The sequence below is a fragment of the Pseudopodoces humilis genome, chromosome 4, assembly GCF_049639895.1.
Source record: "Pseudopodoces humilis isolate 2021_Gansu_Grassland_sample_001 chromosome 4, ASM4963989v1, whole genome shotgun sequence".
NCBI classification, from domain to species: Eukaryota; Metazoa; Chordata; class Aves; order Passeriformes; family Paridae; genus Pseudopodoces; species Pseudopodoces humilis.
Window position 1 is genome coordinate 43,894,145 of NC_142203.1, and position 26,639 is coordinate 43,920,783.

General features: G+C 37.3%; 2 protein-coding genes across 4 annotated transcripts in view; one reads left to right on the forward strand and one right to left on the reverse strand.

Annotated features, from left to right (window-relative positions):
• Positions 1-46: 46 nt before the first annotated feature.
• Positions 47-4,776, forward strand: RPS6 (ribosomal protein S6). Its single transcript, XM_005522657.3, has 6 exons — positions 47-154; positions 919-1,050; positions 1,881-2,091; positions 2,405-2,551; positions 3,665-3,822; positions 4,608-4,776. Exons 1-6 carry the CDS (start codon positions 149-151, stop codon positions 4,701-4,703), a joined length of 750 nt encoding a protein of 249 aa, XP_005522714.1. The 5' UTR covers positions 47-148; the 3' UTR covers positions 4,704-4,776.
• Positions 4,777-7,879: 3,103 nt separating this feature from the next.
• The window catches only part of DENND4C (DENN domain containing 4C), a 71,603-nt gene continuing 52,843 nt past the window's right edge, over positions 7,880-26,639 (reverse strand). For all 3 annotated transcript variants that reach the window (XM_014252231.2, XM_005522661.3, XM_088053979.1), the window contains 10 exons: positions 25,331-25,511; positions 23,593-23,702; positions 21,766-21,941; positions 20,567-20,749; positions 18,872-19,061; positions 17,657-17,902; positions 16,200-16,317; positions 14,424-14,577; positions 13,266-13,330; positions 7,880-12,623 (listed from right to left, as the gene is read on the reverse strand). In XM_014252231.2, the coding sequence (XP_014107706.2) occupies positions 12,487-12,623; positions 13,266-13,330; positions 14,424-14,577; positions 16,200-16,317; positions 17,657-17,902; positions 18,872-19,061; positions 20,567-20,749; positions 21,766-21,941; positions 23,593-23,702; positions 25,331-25,511 (1,560 nt within the window). In that variant the 3' untranslated portion in view covers positions 7,880-12,486. The remainder of the gene's footprint in view (positions 12,624-13,265; positions 13,331-14,423; positions 14,578-16,199; positions 16,318-17,656; positions 17,903-18,871; positions 19,062-20,566; positions 20,750-21,765; positions 21,942-23,592; positions 23,703-25,330; positions 25,512-26,639) is intronic.

A 26,639-nucleotide genomic window follows, 5' to 3' on the forward strand; every position in this document is an offset into this window, starting at 1 on the left:
GCCCCTCGCCGTAAAAGCCTCGCTCGCCATTGGGCAGCCCCGGTCACGCGGGGCGCGGGTGATACTGCTCTCGCGAGAGTTTCTGGGTGTATGTAAGAAGTGCGGGCGGAAGTGCGGCCTTTTCCCGCGGTGTCGAAGCGCGAGCAGGATGAAGGTAGGGCCGCGCCGGGCCGGGGCCGCGCTCGGGTAGGGGCTGCTTGGCCTCCCCCGCCCCAGATGGCCCCCGGGCTACCTGCAGAGCCGCCGTTGGTGGCCGATGGTACTTGGCGGCGGGGCTGGAGCGTAGCTGCGGGGCGGATGGGAGTGGATTGCTGGTGGGCCCCGCTCCATCGGCCGGGGCTCTGCTGCCGCAGGCCTGCGGAGCGCCGGGCTTCCGGAGCGGCCTCTTGGCTCGGAAGGGTTTTTGCCGGTGAGAGGCCTGTGCGCGATTTTAGGGCCTGGTAGGGAGGTGCCCTGGGTGCTGTTCCCGAGGCAGTGGCGGCAGGAAGCTCTGCAGCGCTGCGCTGTGCAGCGGCCCCAGGGAAGCACAAGTGATCCCTACGGCAGGTGCTGTTCCCTTGCAGTGACTTTCGCGTCTGTCTAACGCGGTGTCTTGCTATGAGGGGTTGGTAGGAAGAGGAGAGCACAGGTTTCTGTTGGCCGCATTCTGTGATTGATCTTTGACTGCTATAAAGTCAGTTTTCTGTGTGGCTGAACGAATTGTATAGCCTGGTGTGGGCGACCATAGACCTCCCTGCCTTGGGTCTCCAAATGTGGTGGTGATGACAGGTTTTTTGGTGAGCTTTTGTGTAAGCAGCTGCGGAATTCCAGCCTTAAAATGCCAAGCTCAACCATCAGATAAGTTCTGACTTGTTAAAGTTTCACTTAGAAGTTTCAACCAAATGTTTTTGGGTTTTGTCTTTTTTTTTTCTTTGTTAGCTCAACATCTCTTTCCCGGCTACTGGCTGCCAGAAGCTCATTGAAGTCGATGATGAGCGTAAGCTCAGGACGTTTTATGAAAAGAGAATGGCCACGGAGGTGCTGGCTGATTCCCTCGGTGAGGAGTGGAAGGTAAGTAGTGCAGAAGATTGTGTAAAAATTACATTTAAGGTGCTTAAAATACAAAATGACTCAAGTACGCACTTGTCACGCTGTGGTGCTGTGCATGTGGCAGTCAGGTTGAAAGTTTATGTTACTATGTATGTGCTGAACTTACTGGTTAGGCTAGCCTCTTTTGGTATTTCATCTGAGTGTGGGGTTTTTGGTTATTTGAGTGCTGTCTCTTGGTAGTCAGGATATACGTTAAATCCACAGTGTAAAACTGCTGGTCTGTTCAAAATTGACTTTGTTTAAACAGCTGTTAATGTATGGGAAAAAATACGTTGGGCCTGGTGGGTGGAATTTTCCTGGCTTGGAATAGTTAGCGTTAATATAGATACACAGCTGCATTTGAGGAATGTGATCTTTCCTGCTGCTGCCGTCACAAGGAAGATGGCCAAACCCATATTTTTCCTTTTATCCTGTGCATCACTATTCTGGGAACTCCTGTGTTCTGGGCAGATTTCCAGTTTGTCGAGATAACTGACTTAGTTACAAGTGCTACAATTGTGGGAAATCAGACAATAATTGTAAAAGATTTTGCACTGTGTTACTTTCCAACAAAATGTCAAAGGGATATGAATCCCACTAAATGTAAATTTTAGTGTACGGAGATACTTCTTACATTTCTTGAGTAAAATTGCTGAATTGTTCCAAAGGTTTTGGTTAGAGTTGTTTGCACTAGCAGTAACAGTGATGTATTATGGATGTGCTGCTCCGTTGTTCCGTGCAGTCTGTTGTGCTGTCTCCTACCTGCCGAGGTAATAAAGACAGGAGTAACTCAGAAATGTTTCTGTTCACAGGGATATGTTGTCCGGATAAGCGGTGGCAACGACAAGCAGGGTTTTCCCATGAAGCAGGGTGTCCTGACTCACGGACGTGTCCGCCTTCTGCTCAGCAAGGGCCATTCCTGCTATCGCCCCAGGAGAACCGGCGAGAGGAAGCGCAAGTCTGTCCGCGGCTGCATCGTTGATGCAAACTTGAGTGTCCTGAACTTAGTCATAGTGAAGAAGGGTAAGAGTCTGGTTGTTGTGTGGAATGGAAATGGCAGTCCCAATTTCAGAGTGTGAACGTGTCTTAGGAATTCCTTGAGAGTTTTGCATTCTTATAATAATGCTAAAATTGGTCACTAAAAACACTTGTTGTTGCTGCCACCAATCTGACAGTTTCAGAGGAGCCAAGAGTAACTGGGGTAGTGCTATTGACAGGTGAACCCCAATACCTAGCATTACCTTGAATTCTTACGTATGTTAAACTTAGCAGTTTGCTGCTGAACCTGGTGCTCAGCAGCATAATGATTAGCATGTTTAAACTTAAATTCCCAAAGGTGAAAAGGACATTCCTGGGCTGACTGACACAACTGTGCCCCGTCGTCTGGGTCCCAAAAGGGCCAGCAGGATCCGCAAGCTGTTCAACCTCTCTAAGGAAGACGATGTTCGCCAGTATGTTGTGAGGAAGCCTCTGAACAAAGAGGGTAAGAATTCCCAGTAGTACAGCTCTTTCGGTTTCTGTAATTACTGCTGACATGTCCAGCTACTACACTAAATAAAGCACAGTTAATAGTGTATCTAGGAAGTTGACATTCACTATATTTAAGCTTTGTCAGCTGTAAGTTGTGGGAAAAAAGTATGAGTTTCTTGGTTGCCTTGTTTCCTTCACTTTCTGCTGTGTTTTGTTACAGTTTATTCTTAAACGTCCAGATACTCCAGAGCTGGAGCAACTTTTACTAGTGTCTCTAAGAATAAGCCAAAAGTAGTTACTAATAAAGTTAAATACAAGGTGGGATATTGTTAAAACTTTTATGGTGTGGGGGAAAAGGCAGTGAAGAGAGATATACTAAGATGTTTTTCTCCCTGCTTATGGCAGGCAGTCTGAAATGAGGTTCTTTGGCAGGGCACTGCTCTGCTTACTACGTCTCTTGCAGTGTAAGGTTTTAATTTTGGTTTTTTCTGCTTTTGATTGGGGTAAAAAAGTATGTTTTTTAGAAGAATATGATAAGACTTGCATACTGCTAAAAGTTTGTTCGGGAAAAGAACACATTGTAGGAAATGTTCTTCTCCATTAAAGAATATGATCCTGGTGGATCATATTGGGTGTATGACTGCTAAAGTCTGTCAGGATTGCTTAGTGAAATTTTATTTTACAGATGTGTGTGGTAGTGTAATTTGTTTGCTCGTTGTGTAGGTCTGTTTGTTGGTATAAACAATGTCAAACCTAAGTAAAATTGTACATGGCTTTTTAATGCTGGGAACGGTGGATTGCTCTGGAAGCTATGTAATGAACCCCTTTGTTAACTAAAAAATCTTGGCTAGGGGGAGTTACAAGAGACAGGCCTGAGAAGCTAGGAATTTACATTTAATTTCTCATAACAAATTATTAGCATTCAGTCAGCATGTTGTTAATGCTGGTGATAATTGATCATTTTTCCTGTACAGTCTGTGAAGATGTTGGACTGTAGTTGGTGTAACATGTAGCACACTACATAGTTTTACCTTAACAATAAATCAAACTTACACTTAAGTTGTCTAGATGAGACCTGTGACCTGAAGGCACTCTGCCACTTCAGCTGATCTGTAATGATTTTTAGGCAAGAAACCCAGAACGAAGGCTCCTAAGATCCAGCGACTGGTGACTCCTAGAGTGCTGCAGCATAAGCGCAGGCGTATTGCCCTGAAGAAGCAGCGCACTCAGAAGAACAAGGAGGAAGCTGCAGAGTATGCGAAGCTGTTGGCCAAGAGGATGAAGGTATGTTTGCTATTTTAGCTCAGTTGTATAGAATATAGCTCATCTCCCAGAATCAAGGAATTTGGCAGACGGGAGTGTAGGCCTACAGCTGCTCTCTCTTCTTCTGCTCATTTTGAATATAAGTGCCCAGACGTGAGTATAAACATACTTGGTCAGTTGGGGTTTTTTTAATCTCTTTTGTATTTCTGTGAGTCATAGAGCAATAGAAATTAACCTGTTAGGTCCACTAATTTGAGAACTTTCTTTAAAGAAAATAAACAGTTCTGGCCTCCAAAGATATTTTTTTCCCTAGCCATTTTAGTCCAAATGAATTTTGGTTTAACTTAAAGATGGCACAAGCATTTGAGTGGTTGTGTGGCGAAATGGGATTCAGCAGCTGATCTGGATGGATGCTAAGTTGGCAAGAATGTGCTTGTTAAGCATGTGTTTTCCCTTGCTCCTAAAACTGCAATGGCTGCTGAAGCAGTTCTGTAAGCAGTACAGTTGGAATATTTGGCATGGTGCTTTCTGAATTTCATGACTTCCAGATAGAAACAGAGAAATGCACCTTTGGTGTATTGAGAACTCTGCATCAGTCTCTTAACTAAAGTTTTGGGTGCATACTGTGCAAAGACACAATCTGTTGGCTTGGATACTTGCAGAATTCTTTTGACCTGTAGAAGTGAAATTATTTTGCTCTATTGACTTACAGAATCCATTCCATCAAGTTGTGTTTTCCCTAGTTTGTTCCTTGGTAGATGTTGAAGTGCTTGATACATAACATCTCCATACTCTGTGCCTTTCAGGAAGCCAAGGAGAAACGCCAGGAGCAGATTGCCAAGAGGCGCCGGCTTTCTTCTTTGAGAGCTTCCACATCTAAGTCTGAATCAAGTCAGAAGTAAAGATGTTGTACCTGATACTAAAAAGACATTGTACATTTAATTACCAATAAACTCCTTTGGTGGCGAACTTCCAGTATGAGACTTTGTAGTGCATGTTGTTACTGGCAGTTTCTTAAACAGGAGTTCAGACTAACTGCATCATGTACGTCAAACTGGAGCCACAGACATTGGTCATGATGCAGTCCTCTTGGGAGAATGTTGTGTCACTCACTTTTGATACTGAATATAACATCAGTAAAACTTTAAATATTGGGCTGATTCTTGGCAGATGCTCACTGAAACAGGTTCCCCAGGGAAGTGGCCACAAACCTGCCAGAGTTCTTGGAGCTTCTGGATAATGCTCTTAGTAAAAAGCTTTATTGGTTGCTAGTCCTTTGAGGATCCCTGGTGTTGCTCTTGAAATTTATATGGAGTATGAGAAGGCACCTTTTAAAAGGTTTGACTTGAAAATCTGACTTGGATTAAAAACTACAGTAGCCTTAATGTATTCAGCATGTACTGGGTGAGGACAATGGGAATTTAACTCAAAGTTAAAAATACATGTGTTGGATGTTTAAATGCTCTGCAGCTAAATAAATTGTCTTGGTTCTTAAAATAGTAATTTGGATGCAGTTCTATTTTTGTTGAGGCAGGTGCTTCTGTTTCTAGTAAATGAAACTTCATCACACCCTAAGAAGTTGGGAAGATTTTTATTATAAGTTAGGGTCCCACCAGGGTAGAAGCAGATTTTAATGCTTCAGATGAAAAATCTGAAAAAAAAAAGTTGCAGAAGACAAGACCTGCTGGCAGTACATTAGGGGGGACAGGGAAGGATCAAACCTGTAGTCCTTGAAGTTCAGGTTTATATTAGGATAATGGGATACCCATCTGTGACAAGGACAGTGTTTGCCATGAAGCACTTGTGTGCAGTGGATTCTTTGGACCAAGAGACTTGGCCAAAGTAGTTACTAAGCTTTAAGCCATCTTTCATAGCTTAACTGAGACTGTTTATGAAGGGCAGCTAACTAATCAGAAAAGGTTGAGGGCTAGTAATTGTGGTTATGCATGAGTTAAATAATGCTGGCTGGTTCAATAAAATTTTAAAAGGGTAGCATTTTACAATGTATTTTTTTTTTTATGGAGATAATTGCCTGCAGTTTAATAGTGAAGATCCACAGGCCCTGTTAAACCTGAGCTTCACTAAATAAAAAGGTCCCTTTTTACTCCACATTAGTCTCAGCTGCAAAAATTAATATGGAGAAAATACAGATAAGAGAGAGTAGCACTTGATGAATTCACAATGCTGAGTGAAGGGAATCTGCAGAAGGGAAATAACACTGTCTAGCCTCTTAATCCTAGTAAAATGGACTTGCACACAGTTAAGAGGTCCTTAACTCTGGTCAGGGTGAGCAAGAACTTGGGTGTGTCCTGGACAAGAACGTTCTGAACTGTCTACTACTAGGTAGTTTGGTACAGGCTCTTCTGTATGAGCTGTTCTGCTGTATAAGCTGAGTATGCCTTTGAAGCAGTGCGACTAATACCCAGTTGTATTACTGTGTGAAAAACGTCAGTGCGGTCCTGGTTCTTTTTATCAAGCTTTGAGGACGTGTGGCCTTATCAGAGCCAGGAAATACATGGCCTCATCACCACTAGCAAAAAATCCTACACTCTTCTCCCTCACTTGTTTCCTTCCTGGAGCTGCCTTAGCTGTAGTTCATCTGCTGTTTCCTTCTGCTGTCTTAGGCTTTCAAATGTAAATCAGGCTTGCATGACTTGCAGACTCAAATAACAGTCCTGTCTTGAAGGGACCTTGAAAGATCATCTGGTCTGGCCTGCTGAGGTCTGTGAAAGGTGGCTCGATTGACATCGGTTTAGTGACACACCAAATGTGTTGAGGGTGCTTTTAGGTCCCACTGCTGTGTCATTCGTGGAGATGTTACAGCAAGTATCCCAGCAGTAATCCCTTGGGGGGCCCATCTGACACAGCCTGCCAGCCTCAGTAAAACATACTGATCACCTATGAGTCATCCATGACCTGAAGCCATGTTGAAAATAGATGACTGGGAAAACTCAGTATGACTTTATCAAATTGGTAAGTGCAACAGAAAAATAGCATGTCAAGAAAGTGCAGTATTGTTTAGTTGGACCTTTGATGCTTTTCCCCATAGCCTCCTCCTCTAGATAAATGTCAAATACAGACTAGGTGGAGGTTGTCTGTGAGATGGGCAGGAAATGCAAAGATTAGGGTAACATTCTTAGCAAGCAGCATTACTGAAAAGACAGCAGTGACAAAAGCAGTCAGAGGAAAACAAAGTCAGTGTGATGCTTACAAGATACTCAAGTCCAAAAGACTAAACTGTTCCTCAGCTCCATATTTAAAAATAGGTCTGGAAATATGGTTTTCTTACTAATCTTCTCCACAGGATATCAATCTGTGCTATGCACATCAGTCTCATCAGCAAGAAGGGCCTTTAGGGTCTGGTATTCTGACTATTACTGTCGGATTAATGAACTGACTACCGTACATGAGGGGGTTTGAAAGATACTCAGTTGTGAAGATGAAGGCCTGAGGCACTCCCGGTTTCTACTCCTTAAATTTCATCTCAGCCTCACTCCTATCCCTGCCCATAAAAAAACAAAGAAATCCCTCAAAAAATCCTCTACATGGTAACCTGCAACTGTGTTATGAGTCAAGAGGTCCACCAATGATTTTTCAAGCTAGGATGCATCAGGTGAAATACAAAGCCATTGAGAAACTAGAACTCCTGGGAAATTTAAGTAAGTAAAATACTTTCTCCCAAGTAAAGCCACAAATATGCTGCAGAGAGCACCTGCTGTCCTCAGGAAGCCAGGTGGTACCATGCTTTTCCTACATACAGGAGCTTTACAGATTCTGTCACACTGAGCCTGTTTTTCAGCTGCTTTTACCTCTACTGCTGCCCAGTGCTTGCTGAAGGCACCACAGAGCCATCCTCTCTAGAAGCCACATCTCCACAAGTGAATCCCATTTTTTATTTCCCTCTCCCCCCTGCCTCTGCTCTTTCTCACCATTCAGAAGCCACGGAGGTACTATGAAATAATTACCCAAAAAGACAGTCAAAAGTCTTTTGCCCAACTATAGGCTGAATTTGCACTTAAAATTAAATTGTGTCAGTCATGTAAATTCCAGTGGTGAAAAAAGCTGAACAATGGCACAATTTTACACAGGATGCATATATATTTTATTCTGGGAACAACATTAAAAATTGTTTCTTAGTCTAGAATATCTATACAGAATTCAGGATATAGAGTGCCCTTTTAAAATCAAATTTTTGTCAAATGTACAAAAATATTACAGAGAAACAATTGTTAATCAAAGCACAGTAAATGGATGCCATTTTTCAACAGTTCAAAACAGTCCCTAAACCAGTGCAAGTTTTATTGCATTAAGCTTCCCAGCTCACTTAACAGATTCTTAATTTATTCATACTACATCATTTAATCCTTGTTACAATACAATTTATTTTAAGCTCCTAATAGGAGTTTAATGTGCTTCTAAACAACAGCAAACAATCCCTTTTATTTGCACCATTGGTTGATGCAGACTGAAAGAACAAATAAAAATGCCATCCTATCCTCTCATGTATGCATCACGATATACAGCACAGGAGAGTACAGAACTAGAGCCCAATTCAACCATTCAGTTTCAACACTTGCAAGTTAAATGGGTGTTTGTTTTTAAAAAGTTCCTTAGTGAAAAGCTGATATACAGAATGTATTTTAAGATTTTTATTAGATGAAAGAAAAAAAGAACCCTTTTGTTGAAAATATACAAATTATGTGAATAAGATTACCTGCTTACTGTTAATAAAATAGGAGTTATCTGTATTGAAATAATGGCTGAATTAAGAGTTTTGAAAAGAGAAAACTATGGAGTGGATTCTTCAGTTCCTTACATTTCAACAATTTGTTTTAAAAATATAATTTCTATTATCTAATTTAATATACATTTTGAAAATATCCCCTATGTTGCAGTTATTCAAGGAAAGTAGTAAACTTAATGAAATATATATTCCTTTAGATGCAGCAATACAAAAAGCCATTAATTCACAGTTAGAATATTACTCATTCACAAGTGCAATGTAGCTTGAACTTAACCAATATGAAATTCCACCAGGAACAAGACTAAGTTACTTGCAAAATTAATTTAGTTTGAAACACATATAGTAAGTAAAATACTTTCCATTATAATTGTATTATCTAAACTTGAATTATACAAAATGTGAAGACAGGATATGATTGTAAGTAACATACAAATGCTTCTAGTAACATGTAAAAGCTGGTACCAGTTACTGTGCGAACACTGCAGCCACATCAGTCTCCTAGGCCTAAAGGGTTTTAAAAATCTTCAGGTTTTGGTGATCTGCCTGGATAAATAATAAAGAAAAACTCTGTAACGTAAAAATCCTGATTTTAAACATTTAAGACCTCATTTGTTATTTTAACTACACAAAAAAAAACCAGCTCTTCTCATGTGAGCACACAAGCTGCATATGTAACTGATTTATAGCTGGGTGAAAGGTGTAAGACAGTACCTTAGCACAACAGGCTGCAGTTCAACATCCTTAGGGAAACAATTCTAGGCAGCTTCTCTTTGATAATTGTTCTTCCAATACAAACTTTCTAAGTTCTTGGGTATACCTGAACTGTATTGTTTGCATCCACTTCTGTTATCAGGTTGTTTTACACCCTCATTTTGTGCACACATTGCATATTTTGAAGTAAATGCTGATTGGCAAATGTTTTCTTCAGGTTCTTGGGAATTAAAAAATAGACACAAAAGAATCATCTCCTGAACACTGGCTTTTGAGATACTAAAAAGAGCATGTGGATACAAGAGTTCCACAAGTGAGCAAAATGCTACTGCTCTTCTGCTTATATTGACAGAAAAACAGAACCAAAATCCATTATCCTCATCCTTCCTTCACAACACTTTGCTCAGATCAGTAATGCTTTATGGACTTAGATAAATTTGGATTCCTAGGAGTTGGGTGTCAAACAAATCAGAAGCATTTGTATGTAATTACGTAATCCCCATGTAGCACAAGAAGTTCATCCTGTCAACTAAACTGCAGAGGTGTGCCTGTAGTGCCTAATGTTCAGAAGAACAAAAGTATTTGCAATGCACTCACAAAACACTTTCAAAACTTTTCCCTGGTTATTTTTGGCCAGATTTTGTGAAACTCACTTTTTCCCCCAAAAAAGCATCCGAGATGAAAACAAACTGCTTTCAGAGATGTCCCTTTTCATCTGAGCTATGGATTACATCAAATACCCAACTGATTAGTTAGCTACTCTAAAACCTAAGCACTAAAAACTTATATAAAAAGGATAAGTTCTTCCTTTTTTATTCTATATCAAAGAATCAATTCCAATTTGCAGATTCAAGATTTCAAGTAGCTACATGCAGGACTTCTCCCACTCTGAAATCCAAGTGCCTACACCAGGTGTAGGTTAAATCCAAGTGCCTACACCAGGTTCATTTGTAGTGTACAAAAATGCCAATATGCAAGAGCAAATCAAAGCAAGTTCAATTCTGCATCTGCCCTTTTCTCCTCTGGCTTTGCTTCTGTTGGGGTTTTTTTTGTTTTTTTAGTGTCTATAGCTGGGAAAGGTTTAGCAAGTAACACCAGATGTTGTGACACAATCTGCTTTGCTGTCTTTACAAATATTCTCAGCAACAGATGAGAAAGTTGTTTGGAAATGAAGATGACGTGTTTACAGAAACTAGTTAATATTATTTACTATGTTTTAAAACTGTTTGGATGTCACATATCTAAAACAGTACTCTCTAGACAGATTTTCCTTGACATTTAATGAGCTGGGAGAATTTAAGGGTAACTGACACCTGATTAATTGCAAGTTGCATCACATAATCACGTGGTTTGTCCATTTAACACTCAAAAATAGTTTTTGTGTAGCTGTCTGTTGAAAAATAATGTAGAGTTTTACAGAAAAATTTGCTGGCTTTGATTTGTAGAAATATTAAGTTGTTTGGACCAAAGCTTTAGACAGACTTTAATTTTAGAAGTATGGAACCATGTCAATTATTTAACTGGAAAAGAGAGGAAAAGATGAAGAATCAAGGACTGTTATTTAATTGTGATGTAGGTCAGATATTAGCAAGCAACTATGCATAAACCCAAAGAATAAAGAATTTTAAAAAAATATATATCATTGTGTGCTTTCTTGTTTTAGTTGTTGAGAAAGCAAATAGTTTTATCAGGAGAGAATCTGTCCAGGTAATATCCCCATGTTAACGCAGGATCAGCACTTTTAGACAAAATACACGGCATCATACAAGCCGTATTATCAATCTATGACATAAATATATTTTGTCATAAATAGTGCAAATCCCTTGTTTTCACCTCATGAAAAAAAAAAAATTGTTTTATTGTTTCATGTAAAAAATTGTTCCAGACAGATCTTCATCCCTCATCATTGTGAAGAATGAAAATTTTTAAAAGTAGTATCAAGTAAATACATTCATATCCAGATGCAATTAATATTTTAAGCTATGCTCCTTTTACATGCTAGAAATATCTCTTCTCTATGAATTACTCCATTGTAAAAGCCACACCACTAACTTTCAGCAAAAACCTGGAATAAATCTTATCATATTCTTCAAGTAACAGAAACACTTAAACTGTTGACCAGTATCCAAGCTATTCTTGCCGAGACTATGACTACTGCAGTCAATTAAATATGTCAGGTAAGGAAGTGTCTTATCTTCGAGAAGCAATACTTCTCTTCAGATCATGAACATAAGCACGTCATTTCTGCTAATATACATCTTGAAGATACATTTATAAATACATCTTAATTGAAATATTGAATCTGGACTATCAGTGCAAAATAATTAACCCACAGGCTAGTATGAAACCAAGGAAGAGGGTGATAAAGAATTTGAGGAAGACACCTCTTAAGCACACATGCAAAGAGTATAAAGCATAGGTTTTTTTCAGGCAGTAGCTGTTGACATTTCTTGTGTGTATTCCAATACCATTTGAGCTTCCAACATGATTTTTTTGGAAGCCATCCATTTCTGAGCTGCTTTGTGTTGAAGCCTATCCTTCTTTGGAGAAAGCAGCCAGTACAGGATCCTATAGTTTATCAGATAGACAATACAGGAAAGTTGAGTGCAAGTCTCTGTTTTCTCACAGCTGTGGACACACATTTTGAAAAGGTCAGCAAAGGTAATTCAGAATACTGACAAGAGTCAGGAGAAGGGTAGCAGTTTAAGGTACTGTGATCTGAGTAACTGCATTGCAGCTTCCAATCCAAGGTTTCAAATATTTACATTCATACAACCATACCACACACTAACAAAAGGATCCCTCTCTAGGTAAAGGTAATTTTAAAGAAGCATTGAAGAATCTGAGCACTGGAAAAGTACTTCATTAAAATACACCAATATTGGTGGCCCTTAAGAAAGTCACCAACTCCAGACTGCTGTTTCGTCATCAGCTTTTTTAACAACCTGATATTGTGGAAGAAAATTTTGAGGAAATTAAAGCATATATTTAGGGGAAACACAGATCAACCATTGAAACAAATTCATAATTTTAAAACATTTTGACATACTTTAGAATGTGCCTATGAGATGAATGAGAGGAATATATGTTGCAGCTCAATGAAACTGGTTTGACAAATTGCTCAATTAACACCATTTCAGACTGAAAAGTGTATATGTCATCACCATGCTCCTCAGTTTGTTCACCTCTGCTTTCGTCTCTCCACAGTTTGGTGTACATCTTCCTTGTTTTTATATTAAAGGTGCTCCAAAGCACTTCCTGCAACACTCAACTCTGCTGCTTGGTGGAACATCTATTCTCTGCATCTTTTCAAGAACTTCCTTTGGTAGCTTCTTAAGTGCAAGTCTGTATTCACTATCAAAGACCTCTGAAATAGAAGAAGCACAGCTGAGGTTACTTGAAAACACTGTAAAATGCACACTACTATTCCTATAAATGCTTTTGGTGATTTTTATATAGTAACAAAATTCTCTTCGTTAACTAGATGCTAAATATTTATTTTTGCAAAATGCATCTTTCAAGAGGATCTGAAAAGCATCTCCATAAGATGGTGTGGCACCACAACACATCACAGTGAATGCCCATTGCTTCTTTCACTGTTCAATTTGCCTGTTCCCAATTCCTCCATCGCATTCCATAAGGGAGTCACTTGGATTGTGTAGTATCAAATAGAAGACAAGACAGCAGAGATCAGGAGAGGGTGGGAAATTAGGTGTTTAGATAACACAGGTCTGATATGCGGGCCAGAGAAGGATGGATAAGACTGAAAGCTTTCAGACATGAAGAATTAAAACTTCAAGCTCTTAAAATACTCTTTGTTTAAAGAGACTCATTACTGGTCCAAATTAATGGTTCCATCTGAATTACATTTACATAAAAGCAACACCTAAAGACTGACAGTGCAGAATTTTTCATAAAACATATCTGAATCTTAGAAACAGATTTTATACACTAGCTTTCATGTAAAATATCCACAGGGACTATACATTTCACAGTATTTTTTACTTACCCATGTCAATGTTTTCTCTTCCAAGAGACACCAGAGACAGGAAAAGAATTTCCCTGTAAAAACTCCTAGGGGAATATTTTGAAGGATGAGTTAATGAAAGAATCAACTATCCTGTTTACAAAGTCAATATTGAAGACTTGCATTATGTATTTTCTGCAACTGTTCTGGTAACCTTGCTTGTGAAGAAAGTGACCAATCTACAGGACTACTAGCCTAAGGTTTACTAACGCCTGAATACTCTTACTTGATGCAGAAAGTCATATTATTGCCAAATCCTAGTAGTTACTTTTTCTATGAAAAAATCCTCTGCCATTGCAATGCCTAACAAACAAGAAATATTAACCATCACTTTTTTATTTATTATTAATTCATTCCTGCCTGACCATGAAGCAATGTTTAGGTGAAGATTTCTTTCAGATCACCTATAGTTTTGTTTTTTGTTTCAGAATTTCATGGCCAATCTCAGAAATAGATGTCATTAAATAATCAGATTTTTTTCCCCCTCATGGAAGTTCATAAAGATGCTTCTCTAGATAAAGATGCAGATCAGTTTCTGTTTCTTTTTAGTAACTACAAAACACAGAAATAAAGATGACCTAGCATGACAGACTTCAAACACACCTTGTATCTGGTGTAATTTACTTTTAGAGTCTGTGCTTTTGTACAAAGCCTTCCTTGAACTACAGTGCAGGTTACAAAGGACAATAATTGTTTACATATCTCCTTTTCTTTGTGGCTTACACTACATCCACTTTTCATTGCCAGCACTCCAGGCTGCTAAAATTTCAGAAGATATAACTAGGGAGAATATTCCACACACTGCAACAGGATGCTGTACACTTGTATTTATCAATTTGCTAGATCTGGAACATCAAAATCTGTGAAATTAATATCTGCATTTTTCCTACTCATTGTAAAATGTCCGTTTTTATTAAAGAATCACATTCACCCATTTGATCTGGATGGACTGTGCATCTGAATATGGAGTGCATCTGTTTGTAAACAAAGGCATAAAAAAAATACACATGGTTTTTGGTGGGCACAAATGAAACTGAATCTTCCCCAGAGATCCTTATGAAATTATCACTATGAAATGTATACAGTCTGATCTTATTTAATTTTTAGTGGGGAGGAACTAAGAAGAGATTATGCCTTTACCTCTGTCGTTTCACATCTGGTTTAACTTTCTGCAGGAGGAGGTTGATTGGCTTAATAACATCATTGTGTTGAATACTTAGTTTGATGTTCTCTAACAAAGTGTTTGTTGCCTGCTGATCTTCTGCCAGTGTGGAGGGTTTCTTTTCAGAAGAATCTGGGAAGTGGAACCGTACAGACTATTACAGCAGTAAAAATTTATTTTCACTTTAATAAGCAGAAGTATTTCCAAAAGAGAGATACACAGAGAACTTCTACTCAATCTACTTAAGTTTGTTATAATGGAAGGACCTTGTCTGGTTATAGTCTTCAAAAGTAACTTTACCCAGAAGTTACAGGATGCATCAAGTATCCATGTGCAAGAGGTTCCACATGACAGAGAAATACAAGAGACTGAAGAGTATCAAGCATGAAATGTTGCCTGTGATGTCTGGTTAGCTCAGTTTTATTGCTGTACTTAAAAATAGGGTTCACTGCAACAACATTATCGTTACACAAGGGAAAAGAAACAAAATCGATGTGCCACTTTTCTTAGCAAAGAAACTTTTCTTATCAAAGCCCTTCTTAAAAGCCACCTACAATTAACTGATAACTTTGGGACACATACTGAAACAGATAATGCACAGCTGAATCAACCAGGAATGAAAATGAACAAGACATTTACCATCACAATTTGTTACTTAAAATGCCACATTCAGAATAACACTGAACTACTATTTTCTGGAAGACAATGGGAATAGAAAGTCCATGTACTTGCATAGAAATAAATTCACAGATTAGGCAGTGAGTACATGGTGTGTAAATGAATTGCAGACGAAGCCTAGTAAGCTTCACCACAACAACATAATATTTTCATAAAATTGACATATATGATGCTTTACAAATAGACCTTTGTGTTTTCAGAATATTTTCTGACACTGCTATATGGCCTGTTCTTCTTCAACATCTAAAACAGGCCCTTTGGTCCTTTGTTTACATAAATATATGTATGTATGTATATATATATATATATATATTTATGCATCTTCATTCATGGCTAGATGATTTAGGGATGTTTTTCATCTATAATGGTTACATCAATATGCTCTGTAGAATCTGAGGGAAATAACACATCTTGTTCTGTGCTCTTGACTGTAATTTTCTGATCAGTCTCTTTATTTTTAGGACATTTTTCAGCAAACCCCTTTTAATTCCTTAGAACCAAAATTAGCACACAACATAGTTTTCAGCATAGTTTTTAAAAGTTAAAATATGGATTTATAAGGTTTAGGTCAACAAAGTTTTTTTGATGATCAGAAGTAAGGAAATCCTTAAGCTCTTATAACCAGTCTGCCTGTTTTTATGCTATACAAGGCTTTCTTTCTTACTTTTTGACAGTCAAGAGGGGTTCCAAATGTACCCATCTACTAAAGGGACTGGTGATGTTTCATTAATTTACAGAAATAAAAGATACTTTTTTGTAATATAGCCTTCTTGTACATGCCTGCATAGCTATTGCCAAGTAATGCAGCGAAACATTCGAATCAAGTCAGGCTTATTTAGCACCACATCTTAAGAAATCAGCAATTCCTCCCATCCTGTAAGAGTATGACATGTGATGAGCAGATCAAATTCAGTTTCACTGCTCATTTGATACTCAGACTATGTGAAGTACCTAAGGGATTGAAGATGCTTCACATACTAAAAAATACTGCAAACTGATGGGCTGTGTACACTTCAGCCACAATAAACCAATGGTTTCTTTCCATAGCCTCTTTTCCCTCTATTTGTTTTACTTACTGAGATTTCTCCAAGATATGTATAGGGGCTCCCCTGGCTCTTGGTGGAGGTTGATATTGTCCCATAGAAGATGGATGTATACTAGCTTGCTATCTTGAGCAAGGGATGTCAAAGGAAGCTAAAACACATGAGGAAAGGGAATACATTTTAAAAACACCACTACAGTGTAACATTATTTTAAAATCCTGCTCTTTTACTATTTTTGCAAACAGAGTAGGTTAACTTTATTTAACTTGAATCTAACAAACAGGAGCAGATGTTATCTTCTACAGTAAACTGCACTCAACCACAGCAGTCACAAGTACTGCAACATTTAATTACCTTTTTTAATTTATCCTAATGTATGAAGACCATTTCATTTTCTACAGGCATCTCAAGAGAGCATTTATCAGTATATATCTGGAAATATCTTTCGTGCACCACACATCATACTTGATCTGTACTACTAATCATACCATATTGCAATATTTTCTGACCTGATGAACATTTTGGTATGCATGTCTACATGCTGACCTTCCCAAAAAGCAGAAAGAATCTTCATATGAATCTTCAAATATAAACACTTTATTTCCATTAAAAATATATGTTAGTCAAGAAAAAACTTATGTAATTATTTTATAAAATTAAGTGCCTCTGTAATCACTAATACAATAAGAATTGTATTAAGGCAAGAAAAACTTACCACTTAATATGCCTATTTAAATAATAATTACATGATAATATGTCCCATCTTACTGTTTTCCTGTTAATGCATTGTGGTTTTACAGGATGCTTTAGATTTCATTAGCATTGTCTTCAACTAAATTTCTTGGAAAATTTTTCTCAGTTCTAGGTGGGTGTTTTTTTGAAAATTGAGGGAAAGAATTTTAAAGTTGAAGTGTGTAGAAGTAGATAGGAAAACACTACTTTTTTGGCATGCATCAGGTACAAATACATATTTAATTTCAGTTTGTACCTATACATAAAAATTATATCGGTTTCAATCTACTCCTTTAAATCAAAAAGGCAAAATACTCACAAGATAGACCTGTTCTACATTCTTTTGTTCTAGTCATGTACTAATGAAACTCAGTGGAGTTTGAATAGAAAAATCTGTTCTTGAAAGAAAACAAAAAATACTGTCCAGTAACTTTAAAGATTATAAACTCAAGTGTATAACTCACTCTGTGTGTATTGCAATATATTACAATTTTTGAGTTCTTCACAAATATATGTAGTTTCTTCGGTGAATCTTACTCTCTGGCTTTTTAAAAGAGACCATCTTGACTAGAATTTGAAGACTGTTTTCACACATCTCCCTTCAAGAATCCTTGTGGGAAACAAACCTATTTACTTGTATTAGAAAGAACTTCCAAGAACTCAGCTATTCAGGAATTACTTACCCAGTTGTTCTGAACCAAGCTCTCCGACCTAACGCACTGTAAAACCTGCCGATCTTACGCGAGGCAGCCATTTACCTGCACTCCCTCATTGCAGTGTTCAGATGTTAGAATGAGTCCAGGTAAGTTGCTGGGCAGATCCAACCGCTGGAAATACCAGACTAGGTTCCAGAAGATTATGGGGTGTTGATTGATGAATTTGGATGTATGAATTACTTGCTCTCCCTCATTCTCCAACAGTGATTCAAGCTCCTTGTGCAGAACCAAAGGGCTCAAATAGGGTACAGATACAGGGGCAGGGTTAGGTTGTTTTATTAAAGGATCCTAAAAACAATATGCACAAAAAAAAAAAAAAGTTTTGGTTTTTCGGTTTTGTTTGTTTGTTTGTTGTGGGGTTTTTGTTTTGTTTTGTTTTGTTTTTTTTGCTTTTGCTTTTTTACTAAATCAAAGATTTTTCTTCCAGAAATACTTTTCAGGATTACTTTTCCTGGAAACCTTCATTGCAGAGTTTCTTTTGACACTGGGAAGAAGCCTCTGGAGCAAGTGAACACACAGTAACTTTAACGGCACCAGCAGTTTTGACTGTTGGGCATTTCTTAATTTTAAAGATCAATCACCTAGGCTTTCTCTATTATGTGAACAAGAAAAAAAATGCTAATTTGTTAGAACTTGTTCCTGATTGTGCAGTTTCAAGCTATCTAAGCTGGTAGCCAGTACCAAGCCTGCAGCAATGGAAATTGAAGAGAAATGTCAGTAATTATATGAGCCATGGAACTGAATCATGACTTAACATGTTAAGGCAGCCTCTAGAAAATAACACGTACTAAGAGAGAGGAGAAACACTTTTTTTTCACAAGAAAGCTAAGAGTCTCAATGCTGCCTCTTACCTTCTCCCATCCACTCAACAGGTAAGCCTAGTAGAATATACAGTAGGAGTGTAAGTAAATGCACAGAAATGGAACAATTTTTCATTCTTGCAAAGTGCTGCACTATTGTGTTTAGTCAGCTGTCAGAGTTGCTTTACTATTGAATTTCCAGTTTTACAAAGATAAAGACTAACTTCATTCTGTTAGAGATAATATTTCAAATCAAGTAGAATTGTTCATTTGACAAAGTATTGGAAAAGCAATTTTAGATTACCTGAACTAAGATTTTTTTTCAGTAGTTAAAAGGTGAAAATACACTTGGCCATTCCCATTCCTCAAATGGGAAAGAATGCTAGTAGAAGAATATTATTAAGTTCATTGTCTTCAATATTTTTCTCTCAACTGAATATACAGCTTCTAGACTTACCACAGCTTCCTGTAAACTATTTGGAAGACTAACTGTTGAAATGCCATGAGATGGTCTCTGGGAGAGATCAATGTTTTGCAGTGGACCTCCCACACTGTGGCTCCGAGTCAAAGACACTCCCCTTTTTGGTGGATTATTGTCATGTGTCTTCATGGCTGTGGGATCTGTAGTCTGTTCTTCTGCCAAATCCCTGTGTGAATTTTAGAAGAAAATATGCTAAAATTTCAGCATTTCTATGGCAACAGGAAGGAAGCAGAGAAAAGGCTGCCAAGTGAAGATTCCAAACCAATTTTCTCTATTAATAAGAAACTGTATTTTCCCAGTTAGGTCCACTATTTAGGGAACACAGAACAAAATGCCTCTCAGACCAGTACACACATCCCTTCAGAAAAGCAGCTAGGTATAACTTAAGATATGAATCTGAAAGTGCTGCAGTTCTGTACAAAAACCATTGCTCTTGTACAGCTTTACCTTGATTAAAAAAACAGCAATCCACAGTTTTGCCAATCTATGAAGATTATCTTCTTTTGACTATGCTCATCTTTACTTCCTCTTCCCTTTATGTTCTAAGTGTCATAAACAGAACAACAATATAGCAGAAAGCAATTTAAAAATTGCATACCAAAGTAATAATAATAAAAAAATTTTGTCAACTCCATCCAGCAAGCTAATTTAAGTAAACTCAGGCTTGTCAGATTTAACACACGCAATCAAGACATTTGCAGACCTGGGAATATTTGTTCTGTGCTCCTTATAATTATAATGGATAAAACTACAGCTTCAACTACAATTCTGAAGAAAAAACAAAGTGAAACAGAAAGTGTCTGCTTCCATACAGTCTAGAGAGAGAAGAGATTATTTATAGATGACTTTCAGTTCTAAATTTTACTTTAGTTAAAAACACATTGTCATCAAAATTTAGATGTTAATGTGAGCAATACCACCTTTAATTTTTAGTGTATTAAGACTAACTACTATTGTATTGATATAAGTTTTAGTTGTCTGACACAGGCTCATTACTCTCAGGTACTAATACTCCAGAATTTCAAACTGAATGATGATTAAAAAAACCCCAAACAATTACAACAAAATGTAACCAATCCCAGCAAAAAGGTCAGAGTTCATAGCAGAATTATTTCAGTTCTTCTCTCATCCAACATGACACCTTCCCCTTAATGCTTTTTTTCCTCAACTGTTTCAAAAGTGGTATTGCTTTTCAGAGTTTCAGTTTTACATAGGTTTCGTTTGTCGTAGAACACAAGCTCAGCACAAGTATTGAGTGCTCCCAGAACCTTCTCTCAAGCAAAGTGTTCCAGCAAATGGACTTATTTTTTCCCATAATGCAGTGTCCTTCTTATGAAATTATACATACAAAGAAAGGAAAAGCAATGCTTGAATTTCTGTGTGAGTTTAAAAGGTGACTGAGTTTTAACCACACTGAGTAGAGGTTTTACCTATTGATCAGTAGCAGATGGACATGAAGTTTCATTTCTACAGATGTATCCCTAGAACCTACTCACTTGGTGGAATGAGTTCACTTCAAACTGATAAAACCATGCTTAAAACATGCAAAAGGTGAGAAAGGAGAGATGATCCTCAAGTTCTTCACCACATATTTTTGGTATAAAAGCCAACCTTGTATGTGTGGAAGAACTGATGCATTTCTGACAGAGCTAACAATCCTGTTTTACCTACCCCTTCTGAGCTGCGGAGCTAGTTTCTTCAGCTATGGTGTGGCTGGACTGCAGGTGATCTGAAAAACTGATCAAGTCAGCAACAGCTGGACTGGTCAACAGTTTCTGCTCCAGAGGATCTGTGTTTAATGGAAGGGTGCCACTCTGTAAACTATCTCCTGAGGTACTTTGCTTCAGGAAAAAGCTAAAGTTACAACATGAAAGGGAGGAAGAAAAATACAAAGATAAAGATAGAAGCATAAAATAATAAAGTTATTATTTTCTACAATTGCTTTTCAAAAGCAGCAAAAAAAGGAAACACAACATTAAAGAGCTTAATTACAGGATATAAATTTCATCCTACTCTCACCCCTGCAACTTACACAGGCAGAGTAAATTAACACATAGAGAGATTTGATCTGCAAAAGAAGATATCTTACACTGGACATAAATCATTAGAAGTGACCTTTGTTTGTCACAGTTTCAAATCAGCAACAGTGTACTAACAGGTGACACATCACTGAAAATAGTTGCTCTGGTAATGTGACACTATAGACTACACAATCATACACCATTATAAGCACATGACAACACGAATGTGTCTTGCTTTGCCAAGTCTCTGAAGTACACATTCTATAGTTAATATAGATGTTCAATTTCTGCATTAGAGAACACTAGTGGAACCTCTGCTTCACAGCAATAACCCCTACAGTGAGAATGGGAACTTAAAATTAAGTTCCATTTTTCACAATGCAACTAAAAGAGGTTAAAAACAGCAAGCAGAGAAGCTTAAACTGGAGAAACAATAAGCTGGAGCATCTGGAACTAAAAGCTGATAGCAAATCTGGTCTGGGAAAAATTCTTTGCTGATTTAAAAACCTCTTAATATGCTTTTATAAAGTTTAAAGTTCATAGGCTTTGTTTTAATATAAAAAAAAATTTAAACTTACACCTTCTGTACAGTTATTCTTACAAAGAAAATATGAAATGAAAAAGTGATAAAAAATGCAACCACTACTTTGGGTTTTGGCTGTTTTAAAATGCAACTCAATAGTTTACACAGCTTATAATTTCCTTCACTACAATCACAACCACTGAAAAGGCAGTATCATTCTTTCTAGTACATCTAGATGGGGAAAGATATTGAAGATCCTCTTGTGAAAAAATACAACCATACACAGCTTCAAAGGCAGAAATGGAGTATCTATAAAATGCACTGACCTTGCAGAGCCACGAAGGTCTTTAAATTCAACATTAAGCAAAGGTAGGAAGGTACTTTTACAGAAAGGGCAGGTGGTATTCAAGTTTGAGTCATCTGCTGTCCACCCAGCCATGATTTCTTCATCATAAACCAAAGCATCACAAGCTCTACATTGAGAGCAGCTTGACATCAAGACCTAGAAAAGCAAAGTATTAATATCATCGGGGTTTTTTACAATTGTTTTTTTTATAGGCTTAGTATCCACAGAAGTTTAACTGGTATCAGAAGGGCAGTGAGGAGAAATGAGTTCACCACTTCTTTCTCAACATAATCAGAATTATCTCATCCACATTAACATTTACCCATGAAATGAAGATATTAATAATTTATTTCTGACATGGAAGAAGCATTACCATAAAAGGCTACAAATTCAGCATTTGCAATTGCTTGCTTCTATGGAGACTTCAGCATACACAAATTGTTTTGAATTGTATATGTAAATGCACGTCTACTTATCCAAAAGAGGAAAGAAATCCCACAAAACCAATCAAACACAAAATAAACATTTATAATAGTGTGGTGTGTTGACCCTGGCTGGATGCCAGGTGCTCACCAAAGCCATCCTAGCAATCTTCCTGTTCAAGTGAAAAGGGGAAAAAAATATGACAAAAGTCTTGTGAGTCACGATAGGGACAAGAGGATCACTCAGCAATTATTGTCACAGGCAAAACAAACGTGACTAGTGGAAATTTATTTAATATACTGCCAATTAAAAGTTCAAGTAGGGTAGTAAGAAATTACCCCCAAATTTTAAAACACCTTCCCTCTATCCCTCCCTTCTTCTCAGGCTTCACTTTAATTTCTGACTTCTCCACCTTCTTCCCTGAAATGGCACATGTGAATGGGGATTGTGGTCAATTCATCCCACGTTTTTCTGACACTTTCCTCCTCACACTCCTCTATGTATCTGAAATCTGAAAGTATCTACAGGTAATAACTAAAACAGAGAACCATGCTAAAACATTATTTCATTTGGTTTGGCTGAGATAGAGGTCATTTTCTTGTTAGTATTCTTTATAGTCTTGCGTTTCATACTGGTAACTAGCTCCATGTTACTTGATAACACTCCAGTGTTTTAGTTATTGCTGCACAGAGCTTTATACATCATCATGGATTTTTTCATTATGTGCACAACTCAGCCTGTGAGAGGACACAGCCAGGACAGCTGACCTCAGCTGACCAAATGACTTTGTGTTACATCAAGTTCAGAGATAAAACTGTGTTTTTCCAAGGTAGCTCTTCCTTGAGGTGTCAGGGTGCAGACTAATCTCTGCATTACTGTACTTTTTTTGGTTATGTCTCCCTCTTGATTTTTTTCTGCAAAATTAATGTATTAAATTGTCTTTATCTCAACCCTCAAGCTTTTTCCTTTTGCCCTTTCAATTCTGTCCCCCATTTAAAGGGTATTAAGCAAATACCTGTGTGAGGGCTTTGGCGCTGTCTGTGGTCAACTCATCACAATTATTTAGCAAAAACACAATTTTCATAAGGAAAATAAAATTTAAACCCCTCAAAAGATTCTGTTTCATCTCTAACTTCTCTTTCACTTCAAGTTTGGACCCTTCCCTCAACAACTTTTTCTCTCTCTATGTAATGGATGCATAAAAGTATTTAAGACACTTTTTTAAAGCTGCTGTCGCACTCCAAGCTACAAGTATTAAGCATCTCTGCAGCAGAAACAAGGAAAAAATTGTTTTGAAAAAGCTAACCACAATGCAACTAAACAGGTAATTAATGTATATAGTACTATTGACTATAGCTTTCATCTATGAGTTCATTAATCTTACCTCCATTGCATAGTTCTGGAAAATGCTGGATAAACTAGTATTATGTGAAGAGCTGTGCTCTGATTTCTCAGAATCTAGAACTTTCATACTTTTTGGAAATGAAACTTCACCTGCACAAAAAGAGTCATTTGAGTTCTGTATTCAAGCAAAGAATAATTAATCCATTCCCAAAGAAAATACCTGCTGTTCAACCAAGGCAGGAAAATTGTACCAAAAGATCTCCAAAGATAAAAGTATCTGTAACTCATTGACATTACAATTACAATATAGATAAATATAATATTTGTGATGTAACATTTCAAGGTTATTTTTCTAACACAATATACCACAGATTAGTGAAAGAAAAACACAAAAAAATAGACTGACAAAGAGCAGTAAGATTGCTCAATGTATATTGACCAACTCTAAAAAGTTAGTCATGATTTCTTGAATAATACAACCATATGTAAATAGCAAATGTAAGGACAGCATCAGGTGAGGTGTATGATACCAAAAATTGCCATTATTGCACTTAGATTTTCCCTGATTAACACTGCACTAAAACAAATATTCTTTCTTTGGTAATTCTAGGTTTTATGGTTATGAGCCTTGTCCAGGAAAAGGGGAAAGGGAGTTGGAATACATTCACCAGAAGGAAATGGTTGGAATCACTTTTAGAAGGCAAAATCATCAAAAATTTTTTTACAAGCCCAAATTTTTCTGTGTAAAAAATCACCACCAGTATCCCCGCATCATAAAGAAGGCTCCTCTGTTTTTTTCAGCTCAAGATTATGTTTGTTAACAAATTTTACATACCCTTTTGTCTGCCTCCCTTTATAGTTACCTCTTACAACCCTCCTAACTGGAAATGGAAGAGACCTTGTCAAGATTTTGTGATAGAGGGCCACCTTATCTCCAGTATGCAAGATAGTTCTTCCTCTCTTGATGCCAAAAGCTTTACAATATTTGCATCACTGCAGTATTGTATTCAAAGAGACCTAAACCACTCCTACAGCTGGTTCAGAAACACATCTTTTTTCTCCAAATAAGAATCAAACCTAACTGAATTAAACCTGAACTGAAAATTACTAGATTTATTTAATCCAGTTTTACATCTGGCAGGGAGGAGGGAAAGACAGTTTGCATTAGGCCCACAGTTGTCAATTATTTACCTACATAAGTTCAAATCAACTATGTATCCAACATCTCCTATTCCACGGTAAGGATAACTAACTTTTAGTGTATATTGCTTTAAGTTTTTTGTGCACATGGAACTATGGGGCTGTTCTGCTGGTTTGGTTTTGGTTGGTTTGCTTCTTTCCTCCCTCAAATGATCTGTCTTTGTTAGTTATGCAACTATTTGCAGTTCTCAAACTGCTCAGCATTTCTGTATTAGTATTTTACTATTAATACTTTCAAGTGTCTTATGACTTTACATGAATGAGCAGGTATTTCTTGCTCTAACTAGTTAGCAATCTTCCTATCACATATACAGGTTAAACTCCTGCATATTTTATCAGCTTTTTATACATTCAACAAAGAGAGAAGCATCAACTACTTGCTACTGCAAGAGAAGAGTATAGAATGGAAATAAAAATTTGCCTGTAATTCTCTTAAGGGCTTGAAATAATTTCTGATTATTTCAATGAGCAAGCTCTGATGATCTTCCGCTGTTTTGAGTGATTTCACATACAACAGTTTTTCCTGTTTGTTGTATTATAATCAAGTTATCGGGAAAAAAAACCCCAAATCATCTCACCTGCACTGTAATGCTGTCTTCCTACATCACCACCACTGCTGCTACTGCCAAGACTAGTAGTGCTTTGTGCGAGCTCATTTTTAAGTAGGCCTGAGACTCCAGTTCTTGATGACAGATTATCTCCTAAAATATTATCTTCAAAGCCAACAGGGAAGTTAAAGTCTGGTCGATGGCTTTCTTCCTTTAATGCAAGAAGAAAAAGTAGCATTTTTGATTACTTCCGCATCCATTATTTGACTTCCATCTTTATCCTAAAGAATAAATAATTAATCTAGCAGATTAAGATAAATCCTGATGTAAAAAAAAACCCATCAGATGTAAGATAAATCTATGTAGCCTCAAAAAGTGCAGCTACTGGACAAAGCAGGAGGATATTGAAAAACTGACAAAACGAGTGACAAAACAATAGGGAGATAAATTTCTTCATTACAAGAGAAACAGGAAAAATTATGCAGAACAGTTATTTGTCGGGCATTACACAAAATGAAGCAACTAGCAGAAAAATGGTTCAAATTAGTTTTATTTTCAGAATTAAAGACAGGAAGGAAACATACCAGCTGAAATGATGCAGCAATAAGCCGGTCAGCAAAACACAAGATGCCACAAAGTACAATAATTTGGATATTAAAAAAAGTTAAGTTAAATAAATAAAATAGGAGAGAATGTAAGAATGCTTGAAGAAAAGTGAAATAAGTCACATCCTTGGAATTATGTGCCATTAAACAAAATTCTAGGCAATAAGTCAGTCTAATAGGCACAGAAGAAAACACAGATCATAGGAAAAAAAATCTCAAGAAAGAAAGCAAGACAGTAAGATTTCATTGTCACAGGCAACATCTGGTTAAAAGAATAAGAATTTATTTATATTTACTTATTTAGTATAAGAGGCCCCATTAGCAGCATCAGTTAAATTTGTTTCACACCGAAATGAAGTCAAAACTATCTTTCCCTTCTCTACATTTTATGAAGCCTGGGCAAAGAAAGGAGAACTTGAGAAAGGCAACAAGAAGCTATTTTAATAGACTGAAGATGAGACAAAAAAGATCCTTAAAACCAAACACCAGACTGAGGGATTAACTGGATCAAGGAGAGGCCTTTCTAACTGAGAAAACTGTGTTTGAAAGCACAATAACAAGACATAACAAGAAAAGAGGAAGTTACAATATTCATCCTCTACATCCTCTTTCATTCTTGTAATTATTGTGTGAAATGCTTTACTCTGAAAAATGCTCTGTTAAGTCTCAGAAGAGCCCTAACATTTAGTTTCCAAATGCCTGATAAGTAAATTTACTAGATCTCAGGTTATACC

Bases quoted from the DNA above. Each gene is read 5' to 3' on its own strand.
- RPS6 (XM_005522657.3), top strand. The intron at 2,092-2,404 runs GTAAGAGTCTGG...AAATTCCCAAAG, and splicing joins CTTAGTCATAGTGAAGAAGG to GTGAAAAGGACATTCCTGGG. The intron at 3,823-4,607 runs GTATGTTTGCTA...TGTGCCTTTCAG, and splicing joins TGTTGGCCAAGAGGATGAAG to GAAGCCAAGGAGAAACGCCA.